Source organism: Caenorhabditis elegans, chromosome I (genome assembly GCF_000002985.6).
Source record: "Caenorhabditis elegans chromosome I".
Classification (NCBI taxonomy): Eukaryota; Metazoa; Nematoda; class Chromadorea; order Rhabditida; family Rhabditidae; genus Caenorhabditis; species Caenorhabditis elegans.
In genome coordinates this window covers 11,256,502-11,280,586 of record NC_003279.8, presented here as the reverse complement: position 1 = coordinate 11,280,586, position 24,085 = coordinate 11,256,502, and the positions used below count along the sequence as shown (strand labels likewise).

General features: G+C 36.4%; 13 protein-coding genes and 1 pseudogene across 14 annotated transcripts; 6 read left to right on the top strand and 8 right to left on the bottom strand.

Moving 5' to 3' along the window:
- Positions 1–568: 568 nt before the first annotated feature.
- madf-2 (MADF domain-containing protein) lies at positions 569–4,141 on the top strand. The gene is made up of 5 exons (NM_060495.7): positions 569–683; positions 1,503–1,789; positions 2,809–3,088; positions 3,595–3,710; positions 3,904–4,141. The coding sequence occupies exons 1-5, from the start codon at positions 573–575 to the stop codon at positions 3,980–3,982; spliced, it is 873 nt and encodes a 290-aa protein (NP_492896.1). The 5' UTR covers positions 569–572; the 3' UTR covers positions 3,983–4,141.
- Positions 4,142–4,240: 99 nt separating this feature from the next.
- On the top strand, positions 4,241–5,695 carry F36D1.9 (MADF domain-containing protein). The gene is made up of 4 exons (NM_001026282.4): positions 4,241–4,367; positions 4,832–4,889; positions 4,942–5,030; positions 5,482–5,695. Exons 1-4 carry the CDS (start codon positions 4,257–4,259, stop codon positions 5,596–5,598), a joined length of 375 nt encoding a protein of 124 aa, NP_001021453.1. The 5' UTR covers positions 4,241–4,256; the 3' UTR covers positions 5,599–5,695.
- A 1,409-nt stretch (positions 5,696–7,104) lies between these two features.
- spex-1 (uncharacterized protein) lies at positions 7,105–8,110 on the bottom strand. The gene is made up of 3 exons (NM_001264679.2): positions 7,907–8,110; positions 7,281–7,364; positions 7,105–7,229 (listed from the first exon to the last, which is right to left on the bottom strand). The coding sequence occupies exons 1-3, from the start codon at positions 8,049–8,051 to the stop codon at positions 7,168–7,170; spliced, it is 291 nt and encodes a 96-aa protein (NP_001251608.1). The 5' UTR covers positions 8,052–8,110; the 3' UTR covers positions 7,105–7,167.
- A 91-nt stretch (positions 8,111–8,201) lies between these two features.
- On the bottom strand, positions 8,202–8,899 carry F36D1.4 (Spore coat protein). The gene is made up of 2 exons (NM_060494.2): positions 8,725–8,899; positions 8,202–8,280 (listed from the first exon to the last, which is right to left on the bottom strand). Exons 1-2 carry the CDS (start codon positions 8,877–8,879, stop codon positions 8,241–8,243), a joined length of 195 nt encoding a protein of 64 aa, NP_492895.1. The 5' UTR covers positions 8,880–8,899; the 3' UTR covers positions 8,202–8,240.
- A 398-nt stretch (positions 8,900–9,297) lies between these two features.
- On the top strand, positions 9,298–10,662 carry F36D1.6 (Peptidase S1 domain-containing protein). The gene is made up of 6 exons (NM_060493.3): positions 9,298–9,478; positions 9,524–9,761; positions 9,808–10,114; positions 10,162–10,282; positions 10,326–10,521; positions 10,572–10,662. Exons 1-5 carry the CDS (start codon positions 9,361–9,363, stop codon positions 10,403–10,405), a joined length of 864 nt encoding a protein of 287 aa, NP_492894.2. The 5' UTR covers positions 9,298–9,360; the 3' UTR covers positions 10,406–10,521; positions 10,572–10,662.
- Positions 10,663–11,628: 966 nt separating this feature from the next.
- F36D1.15 (Neuropeptide-Like Protein) lies at positions 11,629–11,968 on the bottom strand (the record flags this gene model as incomplete). The annotated part of the gene is made up of 2 exons (NM_001264676.1): positions 11,629–11,775; positions 11,822–11,968. The coding sequence occupies 2 exons, from the start codon at positions 11,966–11,968 to the stop codon at positions 11,629–11,631; spliced, it is 294 nt and encodes a 97-aa protein (NP_001251605.1).
- Positions 11,969–12,177: 209 nt separating this feature from the next.
- On the bottom strand, positions 12,178–12,557 carry F36D1.10 (Pancreatic hormone; the record flags this gene model as incomplete). Its single annotated transcript, NM_001026281.1, has 3 exons — positions 12,178–12,290; positions 12,338–12,425; positions 12,501–12,557. 3 exons carry the CDS (start codon positions 12,555–12,557, stop codon positions 12,178–12,180), a joined length of 258 nt encoding a protein of 85 aa, NP_001021452.1.
- A 1,555-nt stretch (positions 12,558–14,112) lies between these two features.
- On the bottom strand, positions 14,113–14,517 carry F36D1.5 (Dauer Up-Regulated; the record flags this gene model as incomplete). Its single annotated transcript, NM_060492.3, has 4 exons — positions 14,113–14,191; positions 14,238–14,279; positions 14,341–14,382; positions 14,428–14,517. 4 exons carry the CDS (start codon positions 14,515–14,517, stop codon positions 14,153–14,155), a joined length of 213 nt encoding a protein of 70 aa, NP_492893.2. The 3' UTR covers positions 14,113–14,152.
- Positions 14,518–14,872: 355 nt separating this feature from the next.
- On the bottom strand, positions 14,873–15,064 carry F36D1.11 (annotated as a pseudogene). Its single transcript has one exon. A coding segment is annotated over exon 1 (192 nt).
- A 115-nt stretch (positions 15,065–15,179) lies between these two features.
- On the bottom strand, positions 15,180–15,482 carry F36D1.14 (uncharacterized protein; the record flags this gene model as incomplete). Its single annotated transcript, NM_001264673.3, has 2 exons — positions 15,180–15,299; positions 15,345–15,482. The coding sequence occupies 2 exons, from the start codon at positions 15,480–15,482 to the stop codon at positions 15,180–15,182; spliced, it is 258 nt and encodes an 85-aa protein (NP_001251602.1).
- A 117-nt stretch (positions 15,483–15,599) lies between these two features.
- F36D1.13 (uncharacterized protein) lies at positions 15,600–15,902 on the top strand (the record flags this gene model as incomplete). Its single annotated transcript, NM_001264672.1, has 2 exons — positions 15,600–15,737; positions 15,783–15,902. The coding sequence occupies 2 exons, from the start codon at positions 15,600–15,602 to the stop codon at positions 15,900–15,902; spliced, it is 258 nt and encodes an 85-aa protein (NP_001251601.1).
- A 1,019-nt stretch (positions 15,903–16,921) lies between these two features.
- Positions 16,922–17,521, bottom strand: spex-2 (uncharacterized protein). The gene is made up of 3 exons (NM_060491.7): positions 17,340–17,521; positions 17,040–17,294; positions 16,922–16,992 (listed from the first exon to the last, which is right to left on the bottom strand). Exons 1-3 carry the CDS (start codon positions 17,406–17,408, stop codon positions 16,975–16,977), a joined length of 342 nt encoding a protein of 113 aa, NP_492892.2. The 5' UTR covers positions 17,409–17,521; the 3' UTR covers positions 16,922–16,974.
- Positions 17,522–18,466: 945 nt separating this feature from the next.
- F36D1.12 (Neuropeptide-Like Protein) lies at positions 18,467–19,665 on the top strand. The gene is made up of 2 exons (NM_001136299.3): positions 18,467–18,678; positions 19,162–19,665. Exons 1-2 carry the CDS (start codon positions 18,610–18,612, stop codon positions 19,339–19,341), a joined length of 249 nt encoding a protein of 82 aa, NP_001129771.1. The 5' UTR covers positions 18,467–18,609; the 3' UTR covers positions 19,342–19,665.
- A 1,688-nt stretch (positions 19,666–21,353) lies between these two features.
- Positions 21,354–24,061, top strand: F36D1.8 (Carbohydrate sulfotransferase). Its single transcript, NM_060490.2, has 7 exons — positions 21,354–21,539; positions 21,603–21,649; positions 22,108–22,250; positions 22,673–22,804; positions 22,848–22,988; positions 23,287–23,444; positions 23,847–24,061. The coding sequence occupies exons 1-7, from the start codon at positions 21,362–21,364 to the stop codon at positions 24,035–24,037; spliced, it is 990 nt and encodes a 329-aa protein (NP_492891.1). The 5' UTR covers positions 21,354–21,361; the 3' UTR covers positions 24,038–24,061.
- The last annotated feature ends 24 nt before the right edge of the window (positions 24,062–24,085 follow it).

Genomic DNA, 24,085 nt, shown 5'->3' with positions numbered 1-24,085 from the left:
TTTTTTTGTGCAAAAATTTTTAGCGGAAAAACCGGATTTTTTTGCAAAAAATTTTTTTAGCGGAACTGCGGTTTTTTCTGGATATTTTGACTAAATTTTGGGTAATTTTTTTCTAGAATAAAACATTAAAATTTGATTTTTTTGAATTATCTGAAAATTAATTGCCTATACAAATTTTGAATTTTAGAAGAAAATTAAATTTTTCCAAAAAAAAAATGTTTTCAAATTTTTTTCCCAAAAATTTTTTCCAAAAATTAATTTTTTAATTATCTATAATTCAAATTTTTACGACCAGAAACTCGGACTTTTTGTGCATTTTATCACAATTTCTACCAGATTTTTATTGAAAACTTTCTATAAAAATCTAAATTTAGTAAGAAAATATCAGTTCTTCTGATTTGAAAGTTTTAGCAAATTATAAAAAATTCGAGGGAAATTAATTTCCAAAAAAAAATCTTTTCAAAAATGTTCGAATTTTTTTAATTATTAATTTTTTTCTTTTTCCTATTTTTTTTATTATCATATTTCCATTACCTATTTCCAACAAAAAAAAACCTAATTTTTTCAGAAAAATGGCACAATGGACGGATCCATCCCGTCAGTGCCTCATCAATGCCATTCGGAACCGGCCAGTCATTTGGGATAAGAATTATTTTGGAGAAAGTAATTATAGAACTTTGAAGGTATGTGGTTGATGTTCAGGAAATTTGGGTCATTTTGGTAGAAAAATCTTTGATAAATGTTGGAAATTGAGGAACTTACAGAGGATTGAACAATTTTAAAGTTTAGTAGAAAACACAAATTTTTTGCAGAGTTAAAATAAAACACTTTAGAAAAAGTTATCCTATGATATTATATATTTTATATAATTTTTAAATTTCTAAAAATTAGTCTTTTTTGACAAAAAAAAATTGCCAAAAATTGTTGAAAATGAGGCTTACGGGGTTTAAAAAAATTTGTTTCCAAAAAAATATATTTCTCTCAAAACTTTTACAAGATTGTGATCTGAAATTTTATTTAATATTGAAACTGCTAAAAATTGGCCTTTTTTTGAAAAAAGAAATGCCAAAAATTGTTGAAAATAGAAAAAGTTACGGGTTTGCAAAATATTTAAAAAATTTAAAAAAACAGTTTCCAAAAAAAAAAATATTTTTTTTTCATAATTTTGGTGATATTCTAATCTCAAACTCTTTCAAATTGTAAAATTTCAAAAATTTCCCTTTTTTGACAAAAAAATTGCCAAACATTGTTTAAAACTTGAAAAGCTAAGGAGTTTGAAAAAAAATTTAGCCAGATTTTTTTGTAGAATTTAAAAAGTTTTCCAAAATTCAATAAAATTATAAGTTATATTTTGGCAAATTTTAAAATATTTAAATTCAAAAAAAATAAAAAATAAAAACTTTTTTGAAAATGTTAAAATTTAAGAAAATTGCAGAATTTTCAAAAAAATAAAGTAAAAAATCTTAAAAAATCAATAAATTATCGATTTTCTCCGTTTCCAGACCTCCTGCCTCCGTGAAGTGACGTCAGAGCTCAATTCAATGTTTCAAATGCCCATAAAATTCACGTGTGAAGACGTCAGATCTCAGTGGAAAAATCTAAAAGACACATTTGTACGGAAGCTCCGATGGGTTCACGAGGGAAAATATATGGAAGACGCGATGAAAGAGCCCACTTGGAAATTTTATAGAATGCTCACTTTTCTAGATGAGAAGGAGGCGAAAAGGCTCGGCGACACGTGTGAGCACACCTATGAGTTGGCCCCGAATTCCACGTCGTGTGGGCAGAGGTTTGTGCTTTTTTGGATTTTACGCAAAAATTTGAATAGAGATTAACAAGAGCTTTCATTTAAGTATAATCATGACTAAGTTTTGACTATTTTGGGTCCCGCCACGAAAACTACAGTATTCCTTTTCGTGGCGTGACCCAAAGTCTCAAAACTTTATGATTTTTCAATTTTTAATTTCTAGAGAATAAAATTTGTAATCAGTTCACCGAGAGCTTTCATTCAAGTATAATCATGGCTAGGTTTAGACTTTTTTGGGTCCCGCCGCGAAAACTACAGTACTCTTTCATTTTCGTGGTAGGACCCAAAGTCTTAAAAATTCATGGAAATTTCAGTTTTACATTTTAAAACAATAAAATTCGTAATCAGTTTATCGGGAGCTTTTTTTTTTACGTAAAATCATGACTAGGTTTGGACTATTTTGGCTCCCGACACGAAAACTACAGTACTCCTTTTCGTGGGGGGACCCAACCGTCAAATTGTAAAAAAAAACGTTAAAACTCAGAAAATTTGAGTCATTGTGACAAAAAAACTCCGAAAAAAAACGAAAATTGAGAAAGTTACAAGGGTTTGAAAAAAAAAGTCAAAAATCCAAAATAATTTTTTTTTTCAAAAAACAAAAAAAAAATTCAATTTTTTTCAGAATTCGGAAGACTTTTTTTTTGGCTAACTTTTAAAATGTTGTAAATTTAAACAATTAGCTTAATTTTGTAATAAAAATTTGCAAAAACGGGCAAAAATTGAACAAGTTACAAGAGTTTGAAAAAATTTGAAAAATTTTTTTTTTCTTTTTTCTCAATTTTTTTTCAAAAATTGAAATAAAAATACCACGGTAGCCTAGTTTTCAGGTACATATGGCCTAGAATTCCAAAACTAGGCCAGCAACTTTATTGAGCTATACCTCGGCGGAGAATCAACATTTTTGAGTGGTTTAAAAACTAAAAAAAACTTTCATAAAAATTCACGGCCGAAGTTTTCCAATTTCTAGGCCACCAATTTTTCTTTAAATCTAAACTTTTCAGAGCACAAATCTCCTATGAGCCCACATCAACTGAGGAGAAAATGTTCCAAATGTTCAATAATCAACCTCCACCGCAATTATCACAACAGTCGATGATTGACTCCTCACAGATTGCTACGTGCTCCAATGAACCAAAAATGACGTCATCATCAACATTCGTGACGTCATCCACGTCTTTAAAACGTGGCGTTCACTATAGTCCGACTAGAAGCCCAAATGGGTCGTCAAGTGGGTTGGAAGAGGAGCTGGAAGATGAGGATGAGCAGCCGGGCAGGAAGAAGGTAATATTTTGGAAGTGAGAAGTCGGGAGTAGTTTTCGATAAAAAATTTGAATTTGGCGTCATTAAATTACTCGGAATTCAAGTTTTTAGTGCAAAATATCGTTTGCACACACTTTTCTAGCTACAGTAACCCAGAAAAAAGAAAACAACTAAATTTTTTAGGTCCCTATTTTTTTTAGAAAAATTTTAAGTCAAAAATTCGAAAACAGCGTTTTTTGTTCACCATACCTGTAATTTTTCAGAGTTTTTGTGCAAAAATCCGTGAAATTCGGTGTTTGCACACTTTCGGAGCTACAGTAACCCACCAAAAATTTAAAAAAACTGCTAGAGCTCTCAAAACTGAGCCCCAGGACTAATTTTTGATGCTGAATTCAAAAATCCTATTGATTTTACTGAGATATTCCTCAAAACTACAAAAAAATTCGATTGCACACTTTTTGATCTACAGTAACCCCGAGTATTTTGCCTAAATTTATAAATTTCTTTCAAAAACTTTGAAATTTTAGTCATGCCGCCGCCAGGTGTCCAATATTCAGCCGATGCAAGTTATTACCACTCCGCCAGTCGCCCATCAAGACGAATTTGATCATTTTGGAGCAATGGTTGCCGCGAATTTGCGGAGGTTTGTTTTTCCAGAATTTCACATGAAAAATCGTTTTTAGCGTAAAATTCTGAGTCGAAAAAGTTTTTAAAATTTTGAAAAACTCGAAAAAAATTCAAGTGGGCAAGTGGCTCAACTGGGTAGAAGCTCAACTTCCACTCACAGCACCAAAGTTCGACCCCCCGCTTTGGCTAATAATTTTTTTCTGTTTCAGAATAGCCAATGAACAAGGTCGGATGAATGCTCTGCGAGTTCAACGCCGGCTTTACGATGCTCTGTTCCTAGACGAATAAATTATCGATTTGTTTGCACAATTTTCCTCCGACAAATGCCAAGATTTCGAGCCATTTTGATGACGAATTTCAAATGAAAAAAAAAATTTGATAATTTTTTGTGATATTACCTATAATTATTGTTAATTGATAACTTGCAAAAAATATTTTTAATTGTTTTTTTTTCTAATTTTTTAAAGTTTTTTTCCAGAATTCTGTTCAAAACGGTGAAATTTCTTGATTTTCTTCAATTTTTCTCTAGTTTAAGCAAATTTTCAGCAAATTTTCAGCCAAAATGCCTACAAAATGGACGGAAAGCGCTGAAGCCACGCTTGTCGAGTTGACATCAAAATCCCGACCTCTATGGACTGTGAGAGCTAAGAAAGATTTCGGTGATAATGAGATGGTAGGCTAGTTTTAGCTGAAATTTGAAATTTTTGGCGAAAATCATTAAAATTTTTGAATTCAGCGCTGTATTTTACCTCTAGGCCGCAATTTTGAGAGCTCTAGCAGGTTTTTGGAGATTTCCGGGTTACTGTAGGCCCGATTTCGTGCAAACACCGCCGGAACCCTGAATTTCACGGGTTTTTGCACTAGAACTCTAAAAAATCACGGATAGGGTAAACAAGATACGCTGATTTCAAATTTTTAGTTCAAATTGCAACAATTACAATTTTTAAATTTTTGGGTTACTGTAGGTCCGATTTTGGCAAACACTATACCGAAACACTGAATTTTACGGATTTTTGCACTAGAATTCTGAAAAATCACAGATAGGGTAAACTAAACACGCTGATTCTGAATTTTTAGCAAAAATTTCAATGAACTAAATATTTTTTGACTTGAGAATTTAAAAAAATTAATTTTCAGATCGAAATGTTTCGTATCCGTGAGGGCCTCAACTCCAAGACCTCTAGTGCATTTACCGGTAAGTCCTGGCCTTTTTTTCTGAGTTTTACTTTAGAATATAAAATTTTCAGTCGAAATGATTATGGAAAAGTGGCTGGAGATCCGTCTCCTATTCGATCTCAAGTACGCAATGAACGGATACACTTTGGAGGATCGTGGGGTGAGTTGAGGCAGAATTTCTTGGACAATATTGATTTTTGCAAAATTTTGTTTGAAAATTTGGAATCAGCACATTTTCTTTGCCCTATCCGTGATTTTTTAGAGTTCTAGTGTGAAAACCCGTGAAAATCGGTGTTCCGGCGGTGTTTGCACACATTCGGGGCTACAGTAACCCGAAAATTTCCAAAAACCTGCTAGAGCTTTCAAAATTGGGGCTGAGACGTAAAATACAGCCCTGAATTCAAAAATTGTAGTGATTTTTGAAGAAAAATTCAAATTTCAACTGTTTGCTCCCAATCTACAGTCGGAGCTACAGTACCCCAAAAAAAAATTTTTAAACTTGCTAGAACTTTGAAAAATGTACCCCCGGGGTGATTTTTAGTGCTGAATTCGAAAATCGTATTCATTTTTACGTGGAAATCGAAATTTCGGCTAAAAAGTTAATTTTCCAGCATCACATCCGCCGTGACGGAAGCTTGAAAGACGATTTGAACGAGAGTTGGAAGCTCTTTAAGAAATTGGACTTTTTGGTGGATCCCAGCGCTGGCGAGAAGAAGGTCTTCAAGTGATTTATTGATTTATTGATTTTTTTTGGTATTTGCTACGAGTTTTTGTGTATTTTGAAAACGATCTCCATATCTTCTTGATAAATAAATTATTGATTTTTAATTGGAAAATGGAAAATAGGCACAAAAATGGCCCCTAGGCATGTAGGCATGTAGGCATGTAGGCATGTAGACATGTAGGCATGTAGCCATGTAGCCATGTAGGCATGTAGGAATGTAGGCATGTAGGCATGTAGGCATATAGGCATGTAGGAATGTAGGCATGTAGGCATGTAGGCATGTAGGAATGTAGGCATATAGGCATGTAGGCATGTAGGCATGTAGAAATGTAGGCATGTAGAAATGTAGGCATGTAGACATGTAGGCATGTAGCCATGTAGCCATGTAGCCATGTCGGCATGTAGGAATGTAGGCATGTAGGCGTGTAGGCATGTAGGCATGTAGGCATGTAGGCATGTAGGCATGTAGGCATGTAGGCATGTAGGCATGTAGGCATGTAGGCATGTAGGCATGTAGGCATGTAGGCATTTAGGCATGTAGAAATGTAGGCATGTAGACATGTAGGCATGTAGCCATGTAGCCATGTAGCCATGTCGGCATGTAGGAATGTAGGCATGTAGGCATGTAGGCGTGTAGGCATGTAGGCATGTAGAAATGTAGCCATGTAGGCATGTAGGAATGTAGGCATGTAGGCATGTAGGCATATAGGCATGTAGGAATGTAGGCATGTAGGCATGTAGGCATGTAGGCATGTAGGCATGTAGGCATGTAGGCATGTAGGCATTTAGGCATGTAGAAATGTAGGCATGTAGACATGTAGGCATGTAGCCATGTAGCCATGTAGCCATGTCGGCATGTAGGAATGTAGGCATGTAGGCATGTAGAAATGTAGCCATGTAGGCCTGTAGGAATGTAGGCATGTAGGCATGTAGGCATATAGGCATGTAGGAATGTAGGCATGTAGGCATGTAGGCATGTAGACATGTAGGCATGTAGGCATGTAGGCATGTAGGCATGTAGGCATGTAGGCATGTAGGCATGTAGGCATGTAGGCATTTAGGCATGTAGAAATGTAGGCATGTAGACATGTAGGCATGTAGCCATGTAGCCATGTAGCCATGTAGCCATGTCGGCATGTAGGAATGTAGGCATGTAGGCATGTAGGCGTGTAGGCATGTAGGCATGTAGAAATGTAGCCATGTAGGCATGTAGGAATGTAGGCATGTAGGCATGTAGGCATATAGGCATGTAGAAATTTAGGCATGTAGGAATGTAAATCATCCAAAATTTCGTTACGGAAAAGTTACCGCAGCTGACATCCTGCGGGACTTTATTTTGACTAGAACTGCTAATCGTAAGTGGCCCACAACTTGGAAAATAGGTGTTCTCATGAAACAGAGTTTAATTAGAAAATGATCTTTACAAATTTTTCTACGTTTTGCAATCTCTCTTTAAAGCCGTAGTAGTGTGGAAAAACAGGACCAAAGTTTTTTCAGATCCTGAAACAAGTTTTTGTATAACAATTTTATCTAATAGCCAAATAACCAGACTCAAATAAAAATGATATTATTATTATTCTCGAGGACATATTGGTATTGGAGAAACTTTGATGTCATCGTGCGGGACAAAATCCACTGCAAACAATTTTTTAGTAGTCGAAATTTTCGGTTTTTCTTCAAACTTACATTTATCCTGAACCTTTCTCACTACTAAAATATCCAACTCAGCCATATTCTTCAAAACAAAGTCTATCTCGTTGAGTAGATCAACTGAAAATTTCACATTTGAAGTTGTTTATTTTTTGAGCTACAAAACTATAACATTGACTTATGAAAGGATCCGGTCGATGCACCATGTTTTGCTTAAATTTAATTTTGAAGTATCAGTATTGAAATACAACTACAGAGTAATGGGGTTATTCAAGTAATGTAGCAAAATGTATTTAAATACATGTTTTTATATACTTGAATACAGTTGTGACGTAATTTTTCTACACTTTTTTAATTTTCCGACACTACTTGAATAACCCCATAAAAGAAAACTAGATTTCAAATATATTACAAATCGATGCACCATGTGCAAAACTAGTACACTTTGGGTGTGTCAGTTCACTTACAAAATAGGCAAAAAATCAAAAATTCAAACACGAGAAGAAAGCTGTAATGCAGGCTAAAAAGTTAATTTTCATAATTTTTCCACCTTTGGGCATGGTGTCGCTACAAACCTAAACTAGTCAAGTTTTGGACATTCAAAATGAATATGACTATAGAAAGTCGAGTTGCTGAAATTAAAGACAAGTATGAACACTTACCCATTTGCTCAACAGTTCCAACTAGATTTAATAACCTATCCAGCGCATTTTCTAATTTATCATTCCATTCTTCAGATGCACTATGTTCAAAAGTATGGATATAAGTAGTTAATAGAAAAAGGAATAAAATATGTAGAAATTTCATATTGAAATGTGGAAAAAGCAATGCAAAGTGGGGAGCGATACAATGGGCGACACAATGGAAGGGTTCATATGAAAAAATAGATTTATATTAAAAATCGGATAGCCTGCACTTTTTCTAGTGACTGCCAAATTGCCCAAAAACTCCTGAAAAAAACGGAAATCATTTTATTCAAATAATACATATCAAGAGCTAGTAATAGTATCCTCCACAGCAGCATCCACAGCAATCACTGAAATTTATATTAAAACCGTAATCGTTTACTCTATCAAAAAGTTGTTAACTAACAAATTGCTAAACGTATTGTGGTAAACATTTTGTCAGTTAATAACTTTTTGATAACTTTCCTAGTTTCAGAGATATGAGAGCTTATTGACAAATTGCAAAATCCACGAAATAAGCCTGTTTTGGTGACGCGTCCATATCTCAGAATCCAGAAGAGCTATCAAAAAGTTGTTAACAAACAAATTGTTAAACATATCTAGTTGAACATTCTGCTAGTTAATAACTTTTGAGTACCTCTTTTGGTTTCAGAGGTATGAGGACTTAAAGAAGGGTCCTTTTTTCTTTCATATGTGATATCTTGAAATCTGGAAGAGCTATCAAAAAATTGTCAATTATAAATTGTAACCAATATCTAGCTCAACATTTTGATTCCTCGTTAAAGTCAACTCACTCATTATAATATCCTCCGTGTCCAACATAAACCGGCGGTCCGACTGGTTGCACATAGGCAGGTGAGGCGTATCCGTATCCATACGGGGATCCATACATCGGAGCACCATATGGGGAACCATGGGCAACGTATGGAGAATATCCCGGCGCGTACATTCTTTCGATCAAATTGATGAGAAAATGGGAATGATTGGATTTATTGATTTTCAATTTGAAAAAAGGGAAAATCAATAAATGGGGGAGGTAGGGGGGGGGGGGGGGGTTTCACGTTATGAATTTAATTTTTAAATATATATTTAAATATATATTTAAATAATTAATTAATTTTATTTCAATCTCTAAATTCAAACCTACTCCATTGACAATAAGTTTCGTGCCTACATGCCTATATGCCTACATGCCTACATGCCTACATGCCTACATGCCTAGGTAGGCTGGTGGGAGGCTAAATTGTTGTGATTATTTTCCATTTTTCAACTAAAAAGTTTCACGTGCCCATTAAACTTTATCCAGCGCCACGTGGTTTTATAAACTTTCCACCGTGGCGATTTATTCTGGCGATTTAAAAATTTAAAAATCAATATTCAAAAGTTCCCCCCCCCCCCGACTATTTATTCTATTCCAAATTCGCTGTGTGATGATCAAACTTCAATTGATACTCAATGCTCTTCTTTTGGTGTCAGCTAGCCATTCTGGAAAGTTAAGTGAGGAGGAAAATAAAGACCGTCTAAGTAGTTGTGGAAACGTTCATCTTGGTAAGTTCGGGGAGAAAGTTTTTTATCTAAGTTTCTCGTTTTCAGAAACTCCATCAGACTCCAATGCAAGTGCGAATGTAAAACCTGCGAATGTAGCACTTAGTAAGAATGGTCAATGGTTCTACTTGACAGCTCGACAGTATGAAAATGGAATCTGGTATCATATATCCGGAGCAAGTGCCATATCTAAAAGACATGTTCTTACTACTTCCCGAGTTGTCATGTCAAGTAAGAGAAAATGGAGGGCTAATAATCAATCGGTAGACTGTAAAGGTGACTTGAAGTAAGGCTAAATTTGTTATATAATATTGATTTGAATCTGTGTTCAGATACGTCGAGGTTCCAGCAGGATTTCTGGAAAAAAACATGTTTAGACGTTTTCAATGTGTAATGAACGGGACCGACTGCCATGATATAGCTACTCCTGTGAAAGCTTATATTTTGAACTACTGCCCGAACATGACAGAGCATGTGGCCTATCATCCAATGATTATCGAGTTTGATGACACTTTCACGAACAGTACACCTTGTCTATCAGATGAAGTTAATATTGGTAATGGGGTTTATGTGCATGGTTATGAAGACAATGGTAATGGGAAAAATAACGGCGTTGGATTGAAGCATCGACTTCTTTGGGTAATCTTGAATCTAATAGATTTCAAAGAGCAAGTACATATTTGCAGGTAATAGACTTACAAGAGAAACTAGTCATTACTGAAAGCTTTCATGGGGAATATGAGTTTGGAAGCCCTTTATCCAGAGTGATTGGCAGAAAATGGACAATTGTTGGGCTGGGTACAACTTGTAAGTTTTAGATTTAAGGTTGAATTGTCCGATCTTTTTTCAGATATGGATTTCACTTCTAATGTGTTCTTCCGCAGGTCTGAAGGCTTGCAGCGTCGTAGAATTAGAAACTCTTCAAATTAGAGATCCTATGAGGTCGAGCGCCGCGCCGGCCTCACGGCGAAACCCCGGACGTGTCGCTTCCAAATAACTACCTTTTCGCAAAAAAAGGAGCAAAAAATCACAAGAAAGGAGCCGGGGTGAGCTTTTTCTATGAAGAAAAACAATTTAAAAAAAAATTGAATTTCAGGGCAAGAAGAAGGAGGCAGCTGCTGCTGGACATGCCTAACATTTCTGATAATTTTCAAATTTTTCGCAATAAATATTTTTGGTTTGTAAAATTAGTTTCTTGGAAACAAGCAGGGTACTGTAGGAGTTATGTAGAAGAACTGTAGGGGTACTGTGGGGGCATTGTACTCAGTAAACCCGTTCAGAATATACCCAGATTCAAACAAAATTAGAACCGTACAAGCCTATATTGTGAATTTATCTGCACAAATTTAATTTGGATGTACACAAAATCAATTTGGATCTACACAAACCTACACAAATTCAGTTTACATCTACTCAAACTTGCAATCTATGCAAATTAAGTTTGGATCTAGACAATCTTGGTTTACATCTGCCCAAAATTAGAATTTTTCATAGTATAGGCTTGTACGGTTTTAAATGGGTTTGAATCTGGGTATATTATGAACGGTTTTACTGAGTAGGGGTGTTGCATCTATACCGTAGAGAAACCGAAGGGGCACTGTAGCGGTACTGCAAGATTATTGTTTAGGGGTACTGTAAGGATACCATGGGAGTACTGTAGAAGTACTGTAGGGGTGCTGTAGGGATACTGTAGGGATACTGTTGTAGTGCTGTAGGGGTACTGTAGCGACACTGTAACTATAACGCAGAGGAACCGTAGAGGTACTGTAGATGTTACCGTAGAGGTACCGGTACTGTAAGGGTACTGTCGGGGTACAGAAATAGTAATGTAGAGGTAACGTATGGATATTGTGTTGGGGTACTGTAGCGGCACTGTAGGGGTGTTGCATCTATACCGTAGAGAAACCGAAGGGGCACTGTAGCGGTACTGCAAGATTATTGTTTAGGGGTACTGTAAGGATACCATGGGAGTAGTGTAGAAGTACTGTAGGGGTACTGTAGGGGGACTGTAAGGATACTGTAGAGGTACTGTAGAGGTACCTAAGTGGTATTGTGAGGTACTGTAGGGGTACTGTAAGATTATTGTAGAGGAACTGTAGAGATACTGTCGAGGTACTGTGGGGTTACTGTAGGAGTTATAACAAGCTTTATTCTCAATAATAATAGTCAAAATCCGCATACATCGGAGGAATCATCAATAGCTGCTTGATACACTCCTCCTCGATTTCACTGCGATGTCTGTAATCTTGTTGAAAACGGTGATCAGTAATGCATTGTTCAACGTCCAGATCGTTGATCGGCTGGAATTTTTCAATTGTATTACTTGAATAAAAGAAAAAAGCTTACAGGAGGAGCTAGAAATTGCCCGAAGCTTGAAGTCCAGGCGAGAGCGGCTAGGAGCAGGAAAGAGAGCATGAGGAAGAGCGGATGGTTTTCATTGTGCACGGGTTGTTTTATACATACGCTAAAAATTGGAATTTCCAATAAAAACATGTTTTTATTGGAAAATATCTATTACACATCGAGAAAGCAAAAAAGACGCATACGGCAGAAGCCTCAAAGATCAATAGCACGTACATAAGCTGTAGTTTGTAGTCTATGACGTCAGTTAGGCACAATTTTCAAGACCGTCCAAACTGTCGTATATATATTTATATTCACTCAATAATTGCAAATCACAACCAAAAATTGTTTTCGGCGGCTCATGCCGCCGGTCTAGGAGGCACTGAAGTCTCCGCTGGAGCAGTTGTCTCAGGAGCCGGAGCTAGCTTGAACAGCCCCAGGCACTTGTGAAGCACATTGAGCTGATAGTCTACTGTAAGCCGTTCTATGCAAATAGATTAACTAATGGTAAATGCTTACCTAACCCCATTGGGAAATCCTTGATATTGTCCAGATTTTGAATTGCCATGTAGCAGTCGAAAGGTGAAGTTTGTTGGAAGTTAGGAAACTGGAAAAAAGTACTTTTTTACGGTCTGTGAGGCCTAGCAGGGCCCATTGGGCCGGTTAGGCTAAACAGCCTTACCTCGACTTGTCCAGGACTTGTAGTGAGAACCAGGAGAGCTAGAAAAATGGTGATCATAGTGGAAACTATGCAGGAAAGTTCACAGAATACTGCCTAAAAATGAGTTATCGCAAAATATTAAGAAACATGTTTTTGTGACGCCTGAAAGCCTGACAATTTTCCGATTATTGAATGCTGTTCCATAATAACAGGCACATTCGAAATTCTATACAGTTTTCAATTTTTGGAACTCCTGCTGTGATGTCTGGAAAACATGTTTTTGTGGAAATCAAAAAAACATGCCAAAAATTGAAAACTGTATAGAATATCGAAAGAGTCTGTTATTATGGAAAAACATTCAATAACCGAGATATTGAAAGGCGTCACAAAACAGTTGATTTTTCTGCCGTCTGCGTCTTTTTTGCTTTCTCGATGTGTAGCAGATATTTTCCAATAAAAACATGTTTTTATTGGAAATTCAAATTTTCAGCTTATGTACTTCGAGCTTTGCACAATTTCTAGCTCTTCCTGTAACCTTTTTTCTCTGTATTCAAGTAATACAATTGAAAAATTCCAGCCGATCAACGATCTGGACTTTGAGCAATGCATTACTGATCACCGTTTTCAACAAGATTACAGACATCGCAGTGAAATCGAGGAGGAGTGTATCAAGCAACTATTGATGATTCCTCCGATGTATGCGGATTTTGACTATTATTATTGAGAATAAAGCTTGTTATAACTCCTACAGTAACCCCACAGTACCTCGACAGTATCTCTACAGTTCCTCTACAATAATCTTACAGTACCCCTACAGTACCTCACAATACCACTTAGGTACCTCTACAGTACCTCTACAGTATCCTTACAGTCCCCCTACAGTACCCCTACAGTACTTCTACACTACTCCCATGGTATCCTTACAGTACCCCTAAACAATAATCTTGCAGTACCGTTACAGTGCCCCTTCGGTTTCTCTACGGTATAGATGCAACACCCCTACAGTGCCGCTACAGTACCCCAACACAATATCCATACGTTACCTCTACATTACTATTTCTGTACCCCGACAGTACCCTTACAGTACCGGTACCTCTACGGTAACATCTACAGTACCTCTACGGTTCCTCTGCGTTATAGTTACAGTGTCGCTACAGTACCCGTACTATTAATCTACTTCCACAGTATCCCTACAATGCCCCTACATCACTACAACAGTATCCCTACAGTATCCCTACAGTACCCCTACAGTACTCCCATGGTATCCTTACAGTACCCCTTCATCACCACTACGGTACCCCTACAGTACCCCTACAGTACCCCTACAGTACCCCTACAGTACCCCTACAGTACCTCTACAGTACCCCTACAGCACCACTACGGTATCCCTTCAGTACCCCTACAGTACCCCTACAGTACCCCTACAGTACCCCTGCGGTAGCCCTACAGTATCCAAACATTACCCTCACAGAATCCCTAAAATAAGCTTATAGTACCCCTACAGTGTCGCTACAGCACTCCTACACAACCCCTACAGTACCCCTACCGTAACCCTACAGTATCCCTAAAGCACTATTAAGATAACACTACAGTTCCCTACAGTACCCCAGCTTTTTCCAAGAGACTAATTTTACAATTTGAAAAATATTTATTGCAAAAAAAAAACTGAAATTTTAGGCATGTCCAGCAGCAGCTCCTTCCTTCTTCTTGCCCTGAAATTCAGATTTTAATTTTTTTTTCCAAAAAAAAAAATTTAACCCCGGCTCCTTTCTTGTGATTTTTTGCTCCTTTTCCTTTTTTCTAAAAATTTGCAAATTTTTTTAAAGTCTAAAAAAAATCTCAGGGTTTTTTTTTAACTTACGTGCTCCCCAGCTGTTCCAGTTGCTGGCGGTTTTGGCTTGGTCTGAAAATTGTCTGTTAACTTTAAGACTACAAACTGCAAACTCACCTCAGTACCACCTACGGCAGTCTCGGTAGCGTCGGTGTTTCCAGCCCAAGCAAAAATGGCTAGGAAAACGAATAGGAAGTAGAAATTCATTTTTATTTAACTCTTCTGACTAGATAGAATGTCTAGAGGGGTCTTTTATAGGTTTTAAACAAAAACATGTTATTCTATTGTGACCATGGGATCTACCGAGATTATGCAGTTGTTGAGGTAGATTCAAACGGAACTTGGTGATTGTTGAACGGAAATTTAGAGATTACCTGCGACAGACAGGAGGGGGGGGGGGAAGGGGGGGGGGGTCGGAATCCTTATCGACATGTGTTCTATGGCATAAAAAGTTTTCAATAGAAATACATTGATATGAAATTTGAAATTTTACAGGTGTCACCAATCTTTTACTGAGAGTTCGAAATTTTTATCTTACGTCGGAACCGCCTAGTTTTTTGTTTTACAGTTTTTCCAGCTCATCCTTATGAATCACTTTTGTCAAGTACATCTTTGCGATGAGCTCGAAAGATGCACATTTTGGAGCCCGTTCGTCCTTGAAAATTATAGTTAGAAGCCTGGAACGGTGGGGTCCCGGCTTGGCCAGAAGAAATGCGGAGCTAAAAATCCGTACTGGATTGCTGTTCGTTGCCATTTCAAGAATTCCGGAAAAAAATTGTATCGGGATTTTTGTGCAAGAAAATATTGTAACAAACGTTATCGATACAAATATTTATTAGATTTCATCAACAAATGAAATAAACCAAGTTTTATTCAATATCAGTTATGTAATTAATACACGTTGCTCTCAAATCTCCTTGCATTTCTTGATCAAACAATTCCTTCACACATTCTGCGATTTTTAGCTCTTTCGTTAGTTCCTCCACTGCCTGAAAATCTTCCTGAATATTTACAACAATATATCGAGAACTTACTTGGTTTATTTCAAGCTCGAGTACTGTTACATCAACCGTATATGGGAGTTTAGCCCATACACGGTCATTGATGTCTTGGGCAATTGCAGCAAAAGCAACACGAGCAATAACCGCCAAGAAGAGGAAATGGAAATTCATAGTGTATTGTGGATTTTCAGCATTTTCAGATAGCTATTTTATAGTAAAGGATTTTAATAAAAACATGTTATTCAGACATCACAAAATGCTGAAAATGCTGAAAATCCACAATACACTATGAATTTCCATTTCCTCTTCTTGGCGGTTATTGCTCGTGTTGCTTTTGCTGCAATTGCCCAAGACATCAATGACCGTGTATGGGCTAAACTCCCATATACGGTTGATGTAACAGTACTCGAGCTTGAAATAAACCAAGTAAGTTCTCGATATATTGTTGTAAATATTCAGGAAGATTTTCAGGCAGTGGAGGAACTAACGAAAGAGCTAAAAATCGCAGAATGTGTGAAGGAATTGTTTGATCAAGAAATGCAAGGAGATTTGAGAGCAACGTGTATTAATTACATAACTGATATTGAATAAAACTTGGCTTATTTCATTTGTTGATGAAATCTAATAAATATTTGTATCGATAACGTTTGTTACAATATTTCGCATTATCGATGAACTTGTAGATGACCTCAATGTGGTTGGGAACACTCTTGCTGAGCTTAGTGAAGTGAGATTTCATAAAACCATCACAGAGAACATGTGTCCATTGAATTATTTCAGGAAACAAAACAACTAGACTATTACTACAAGGAATCTATAAAAGCACTGACTGAAGAAAAACGAGAATGAATGTTGACAGGAACGATTTTTTTGGGATTAATATTGTATTTTTGGTTGTTGATAAACAATAAATCTGATTCATGTGTTAGTTTGAAGTTTGAAAACATTTTTTTAGAAAAACACATGTTAGTTTTGAAAAAGTTATTACAACAATTTCCGCCAATTTGCTAAAAAAAACTCCGAAAAATTAGTTGTTTTCCAATTTTTTATCGAATTTTCGGAATTAAATTTCAAAGTTTCACATTCAGCAAAAATTCCTTATACTTATTCGGTATAATGGACTTTATTCTGTTACTTTAGGGGAAAAAAATTGTTAAAACTGCCTTCAGCGGTTTTCCGAGAGGAGTACACGGTCGAGGGTGTTACAAAACTCAAATTCTTTAAGATCTGACATTTGATTTTGGACGAGAAATTTTCAGAATGCAAAAATTTAAGCCCGGCATATTCTGAGCTTAAAATAAATATATAATCACGGGCGGTTTCCTGTTACTGTGGGTCCCGCCACGAAAACTACAGTAACCCGGTGGTTTTTGTGGCAGGGCCAGTTTGTGATTCTGATAAATAGTCACAAATTCAAATGAAACTTACTGTGAGCATATATAATCCTGACCAGGTTTCACCTATTTTGGGTCCCGCCACGAAATCTACAGAAATCTCGTGGTGGGACTCAAAATGATCGAAACCTATTCACGATTACACGTATTTGAAAGCTCTCAGTGAGCTGAATTTGAATTTTTAAGTCATATTGGATTTTAGACACTTTAAATCTTTTTTGAAGTAAAACTTTATTTATTGAAAAAAATTACAAATTATCCCAAATTATTCAATTGCGAGTTTGAACCTGAAAAGTCTAAGTTTTCCAACAATTTCTACAAAATTCCAGCCTACCTCTTCACTTTCCACAGAATTTGGGGCATCAGCAGAAATAAGGCTTGCTGAAGCTTTAGGCGATCCAGAATTTCCGGATTTCCCCGGATTTCCGAGAGTTTCAGCTGATTCCACAGAATCTGGAGCGTTAACAGCTAGATTTCTTGAGCTTCCAGTAGTTTCAGCAGATTCTGCGGAATTTGCATCCACCTGCCCCGCAGTTTCCACAGAATTCAAGTCATTTTCAGCGGATTCCACAGAGTTCACAGGTACTGGCTGGAATTTTTTTCACTGTAAAAAATTTGTCCGGAAGTACCGTACCTGAGCAGAAATTGAGTCGAAAATTGCAAAAATCAACGCGAAAACTAGAAAATATTGGAGAAATTTCATTTTGAAGTCAAGTCAAAATTGAATTGTGTATGGGGGTTCAATAGGTTTCATATATACTTTTTCATAAATTTATGCAAATCTTTTCACGCGGTTTTCGATGAAATAGAGATCATTGGGAAACCAATAGAGAATTCATGAAAAGTTCAAACAAACAACTTTTTTCGGTTTATATTATAAAATATTTTCAATGTGAAAAAAATTCAACAAAAAAAATTATTTTGCTTGATCTGGATCCAACCGAAAACCCACCCAATCGACGCGAAATTTCTTTCTGATAATTTTTGTTTTTTGAAATATTGCTCTATCTCTAGCGGCTGCAAAGTTACAGCCGTTCAAAGTAGAGGTAGCGAGAGAGCTAGGGGGTGGGGAGAGCGCAGACGACGAGACGCTCTGCGTCTCCCCTCCCCCACGCTGTCTCGCCGCCCCAACATTGAAGCTACTTATCTCCGGAGTGGGTAGAGATACAAAAAAATTTACAACTATGAAAATAGTTAGAATTTTAAGGAGAATATTTCAACTAGATCTATTTTTTAGTAGACCCAGTTGTTTCTAAAAAAAATGAGCACATTTCCCTACTTTGAGAAAAATGTAAAAAAAATGTATTTCCAGGTGCATATTTGTATTTTTGATGAAGTTATTGCACCTGTTAGTGATAAATTTTGTTAACTTTCCGAGAAAATTTCCATCAAATCTCAGAGAAATTATACGAGTGCAAACACCAGTAGAGATATCTTCAATAGCTACAAACTCAAAGTTAATCAAAATAAATAGGGATGAGAAAGAGAAAGGGTGAGGAGAGCGCAGACGACGAGGCGCTCTGCGTCTCCTCTCCCCACACGCTCTATCGCCTTCCCATCTTTAAGGCTGTGTATCTCTGGAGTGGGTAGAGATACAGAAAAGTTTTCAACCAAGAAAATGTTCAGAATTTTTAGCTGAACATTTTATCAGTTGAATTTTTTCTGATAGACCCCTTGGTTGCAAAGATAAAAGTGAAAATTTGCAAAAATTGAGTTTTTGTGCGCTCTCTCCAGGTGCTTGAGCACAAAAATCAAACAACACCCAAAACTTTGTGTTTCTCTGTGAATTTATTTATAATTCTGCAATATAACAAAAAATTGCACCTGCAACATGCCAAACTTGATTAATTTTCGTGTATAAATAAGGTTATATTTGCGATTTCGTTAGATTCCAGTAAGTTACCATGAGTTCGACTTTGCTCTGGGTTTTTGTGCTCATGTTGGCTCCAAGTCTTGGAAATACTAAGCCCATGGTATGTTTTATTCATATTTTATATCAAAAAACGATTTTTAAAAATTAAAAATTTCAAAAAAAAAATTGTTTTTGAAGTTTTTTTCAGACTGAAATTCTAGATTTTAGATGAAAATTTTTCAGAATACAAAAATCTGAAATCGGCATATTCTGAGCTTCACAATAAGTATAATCACGGCCGGTTTCCGTCTATTTTGGGTCCCGCCACGAAAACTACAGTAACCCGGAAAATTTCATGACGGGACCAGTGTTATTCGAATTTTTTTTTTCGTGATCAATAGCCTAAAATTTAAATGTAACTCACCGTAAGTTTTTAAATAAGTATACTCTTGACCAGGTTCTGCCTATTTTGGGCCTTGTCGCAAAAACTACAGTACCCCCGTTTTCGTGGCGGGACCCAAAATGATCGAAACCTAGTCATGATTGTACGTAATTGAAAGCTCTCGGTGAGCTGAATTTGAATTTTCAATTAAAAAATTTCCAGCTCCACTTCCTGGAAGGTCACCTAAGCCGTGTAGACCTCTGCCTTTCGATGTTTGAGACTGCCGGCGTGCGTAGATCAAAAGAGGATATTTATCAAGAATGCTACGAAAATCCGTCTGCTTTTTTCTCTATTGAAGCTCCAAGCACAACTACACCTCAGCCGAGTACTTCAGAAATTTGAAATGTTTTTTGTTGAATGAAAAAAAAAAGTTCTAATTGTTAATTTTTAGTTTTCATTTTTTAAGTTAGGATATTTTTAGTAATTTAAATCGACGTAAAATTTTCTCCTGATAATTTTTGTTTTTTGAACCATTGTTCTATCTCTAGCGGTCGCAGAGTTGGAGGTAGCAAGAGAGCAAGAGGGCGGAGGAGAGCGCAGACGACGAGACGCTCTGCGTTTCCCCTCCCCTCACGCTCTCTCGCCGCGAAACTTTGAAGCTGCGTATCTCTAGAGTGGGTAGAGATAGAAAAAAGGTTTTAACGGATAAAATGTTCAGAATTTTAAGGGGAATATTTTGTTAGTTGGCAACTTTTTAATAGAATTGATGGGTGCAGAGATAAAAACAAAAAAAAACAAAAAAAAATTTTTGAGTGCAATTAACGATTTTTCGCTTTTTCTGTATTAATTTTATATGAATTGCTTAGCTATGTCCTGATATTTTCCATTTTTTCTATATTTTCTCCCGGGAGGCGCAAGATCAGGTTCGCGACGTTTATAGGATGATCCGTTGAAATTTTAGATTGCAAAGAAGATAGCCTTTTTATCTTTGATGTTTTTTAATTGTGTGAAAAACTTTCTAATTTTAATTTTAAGTTAAAAAGAACAAAAAATCGGAATTCAAAAAAAAATCAGGAAATTTTTTTTTTCGGTGGGTCCCGAATTTTTTAAAAGTGGTTTTTTTTCTTCAAATCTTGTTAACATTGCTGAATTTGAGTTTAGCTCGCCGAGAGCTTTGATTTAAGTATAAACACGACTAGGTTTCGATTATTTTGGGTCCCGCCACGAATAACGCGAAAATTGGGGGGGGGGGGTTGCTGAAGTTTTCGTGGTAGGACCCAAAATATTCGGAACCTAGTCATGATTATATTTAAATTGAAGCTCTCGGTGAGCTGAATTTGAGTTTAATAATTTTTATATAGAAAATTGGCTTAATTTTCACCTGATATTTAAACAAAATTGTTTTTTTAATTTTCGAAAAAAATTTGAAAACTTTTTTTTTATTTCGCTAAAACTTTTCTCAGCTTTAACATATTTTTCATACAATTTTTTTCTAAACTGTGTAAACGTTCAATTTGACACTGATCTTTGTAGCTGCTGCTAGTTTAAACGCGCCCACTCGCCCAGCGACTGCACTTGGGGACATTTCCTTAAATTATCGGAGATTTGGGATTTGGATAAGCGGAAGCTGGAAATTTGAGAAATTCATGACTTTAAAAAATTGATCAAAAATCATTTTTCTCCTTCTTACAATAAATATTATAGAATTTTTTAAAAAAAATTTTTTCCAAAAATTTCAAAATATATTTTTTCAAAAACCAAAATTTTTCATGAATTTTAGTTATTAAATCTGAGTTGAGCTCACCGAGAGCTTTTATTTAAGTATAATCATGACTAGGTTCCGACCACTTTGGGTCCCGCCACGAAAACTACAATAACCCGGTTTGCGTGGTGGTACCCAAAAAACTATAGAACTAGCGGGAATCAGTTAAACTCGCATGCGTAGTGTTAAATAGTATTAAATTCGAGTTTAGCTCACCATGAGCTTTTATTTAAGTATAATCATGACTAGGTTCCAATTATTGTGGGTCCCAGCACGAAAACTACAGTACCGCGAGGTTTCGTGGCGAGACCCAAACTAGTCGGAACCAGGCCATGATTATACTTATTTGAAAGCTCTCGGGGAGATAAATTCAATGAAAATAGCATTGAATTCCGGAAGTCATTCATTTTTTCGAAAAATTAGAAAATATCCGAACAAATCCAAAAAAAAAAAAACTCAAAATTTTTTATAAAATAAACGTCACAAACATCAGTTTCAACACTTTCCAGACAAAAAAACCCGTTTTCCCCCAGGAAACACTCACCTTTCCCCAAATTTTGCCGCTGGCAAAAGATCCAAATCGGCGATAGTAATTTGTAAAAATTCGGCGCCCGATGTATAAAAATCGGGGGTTTCATTGTTTTGGCAATCTCCCTTGAGATGATGTATGTACCTTTGCAACCGGAAAACAGTCCACCAGCTTCTTCTACCTGCAGAAAATTGAAATATTTTTGGCTTTTTCTGGGATTTTTTGCATTTTTTGGAGCCTACTTTTATTTCTACGGAGATATTAAATATTCTATTGTTGTTGATGAGAAAATTGTTAATTTTACTGGAGGTAGGTTTGATTTATAAGAATTTTATGGAAATTTTCAAAAAATCGATAACTTTTAAATTTCAGTTGAGGACTTCATTCCGCCATTCGTCGATTTTGATCATGGATTCTTTGTAAGTGAGATTCTTCGAAAACTTCTGATTTTTTGGGCTTGCAATTATTAAATTCTTATTTAACTCAACCAGAGCTTTCATTTAAGTATAATGATGACTAGGCTCCGCCCAGTTTGGGTCTCGCCACGAAAACTACAGTACTCCCAGTTTTCGTTTCGGGACACAGTTGATAGCAAAGTGATTTGTTTTTCAAAATTTTGTTTCCAAAGTTGAGTTTAGCTAACCGAAAGCTTCAATTTAAGTATAATCATGACTAGGCTCCGTGCAGTTTGGGTCCCACCACGAATACTACAGTACCCCCGTTTTCGTGGTGAGACCCAAAATAATCGGAACCTAGTCTCTATGGGTGTCATTTGAAAGCTCTAGGTGTGCTGATCTCGAATTTGACAGTTTGAAAATGATTTTTTGCGTTAAAAGTTTAGATTTTTAGCTTTTTAAAAATTTTCCAAAAATTTCAGGTGGCCCCTGACAAAAAGCTTCTGGGATGTGGAATTCCGAAATCTATGAGTCAATTAATGTCTAATATAATGTGCTTTTTATACGATGAAAATCAATATTTGGCTCAGCATAACAGTCTGAATGACACTTGGACTACGGAGAGGTTAGTTTGACAGGGTACTGTAGGTGGGCGGAGTCCAAATTGGAGGACTTTTATTGAAATTAAATGGTAAATTCGGAAAGAGCTCATTAAGAGCTTTTATTTACGTATAGTCATGACTAGGTTTAGGCTATTTTGGTTATTTAGGTCCCACCACGAACTGTAGTTTTCTACTGTAGTTTTCGTGGCGGGGCCCAAAGTAGTCGGAACCTAGTCATGATTATACTTAATTCAAAGCTCTCAGTGAGCTTAATCCAATGATCAATTTGAGCACGGTTAATAATTTTCCAAAATTTCAGAAAATGTCCTATAAAATTGTTTTCGGAGTGAAAATTTTCAGCCAAAAATTTCCTAAAAAATTCTTGAAAATGCGGCAAATTGCTTATATAACTGTTATGCAACATCACAACAAGAATAAATTCCAGAAAATGTCTTGAAGAGGACCAATTCCTAAATCCTACCTTTGAACTGCTAAATGATCCAGATTTGGTCCGATTCGCTTTTATTCGAGATCCAATTCATCGATTCATTTCTTTATACCTGGATAAATGTATTTAGTAAGTTAAAATTCCGTTTTCTTGCAAAATTAGATTTTTATAGTACTAAATCTTGCTACAATTGCGGTACAAACATGGCATGCTTTGTTCAGCGGATATATGAGACATTAAACCGGATAAAAAGCAATCGGAGGAGACTACATGAAGCCAGCTCGATTGAGCAGCATGTTGCTCCGTTGTCATGGTAAGTTTAAAATACTAAAAATTTGATCTAAAGTAGATTTTAAATGAAGTCTCTAGCACGTCTGGGAGCTGAGATATGGGGGGTTTGAAGTTTGGAAAGAAGGGGGTGAGAGCGCAGACGACGAGACACTCTGCCTGTCTGCGTCTCTCTTGATGTCGCCGAGAAGAAGGAGGAGACGCAGAGAAGCAGAGTGTCTCGTCGTCTGCGCTCTCCCCCCTGCCCTAAACTTTAAACCCCCACAACTCAGCTCCCAGAAGAGCTAGAGACGTAATTTTTCCACCAACCTGGCCCTATTTAGGTACTGTAACTTTAACGAGAATATCAAAAAGTATTCCCTACTAATGATGGGTGCGGATCTTGAAGAAAGAAGATCCTCGATTCTACATTTGGCAAATATACTAAAACGACAAGGATTCAGTGAGAAAACTGTGGAAAAGATACAGAATGACGCGTTGGGTAGGTTTTTTTTGGGGTTACTGTAGCTTTCGTGGTGGGACCCAAAGTTAATGAAACCTAGTCGTAATTATACTTGAAAGAAAGCTCCTAGTTAGTTCAATTTTATCGAGTTTTACTACAGTACCCCCCGTTTTTTTCCGGCGGTCCCAAATTTTTTGAAAAGTTTTTTTTTTAATTTTGTTAACATTGTTTAATTCGAACTCAGCTCAACGAGAGCTTTCATTTAAGTATAATCATGACTAGGTTCCGATTAATTTGGGTCCCACCACGAAAACTACAGTACCCGGCTGTCGTGGCGAGACCCAAAGTGGTCCGAACCTAGTCGTGATTATACTTAAATAAAAGCTCTTGGTGCCTTGAACTTGAATCCGTAAATATTTTCCCAAAATAATTATTTTTCAGGCGGAGAAACCGCCCATTCCACACACAAGTCGTCTCATCGACTTGAAGCAGAACGCCAAGTACGCGAAGACCCAGTAATTCGAGATTTACTCCACAAAATATATTTCTTTGATTATGTAGTGTTCCCGTTCAAGAGGGACCAATTGGACACCAAGTATCAAACCGATTTCTGGAAAACTCCTAATTTTTAAAATAATAAAGCTTTAAATTTCAGATTTTTACTACTTCAAATAATTGTT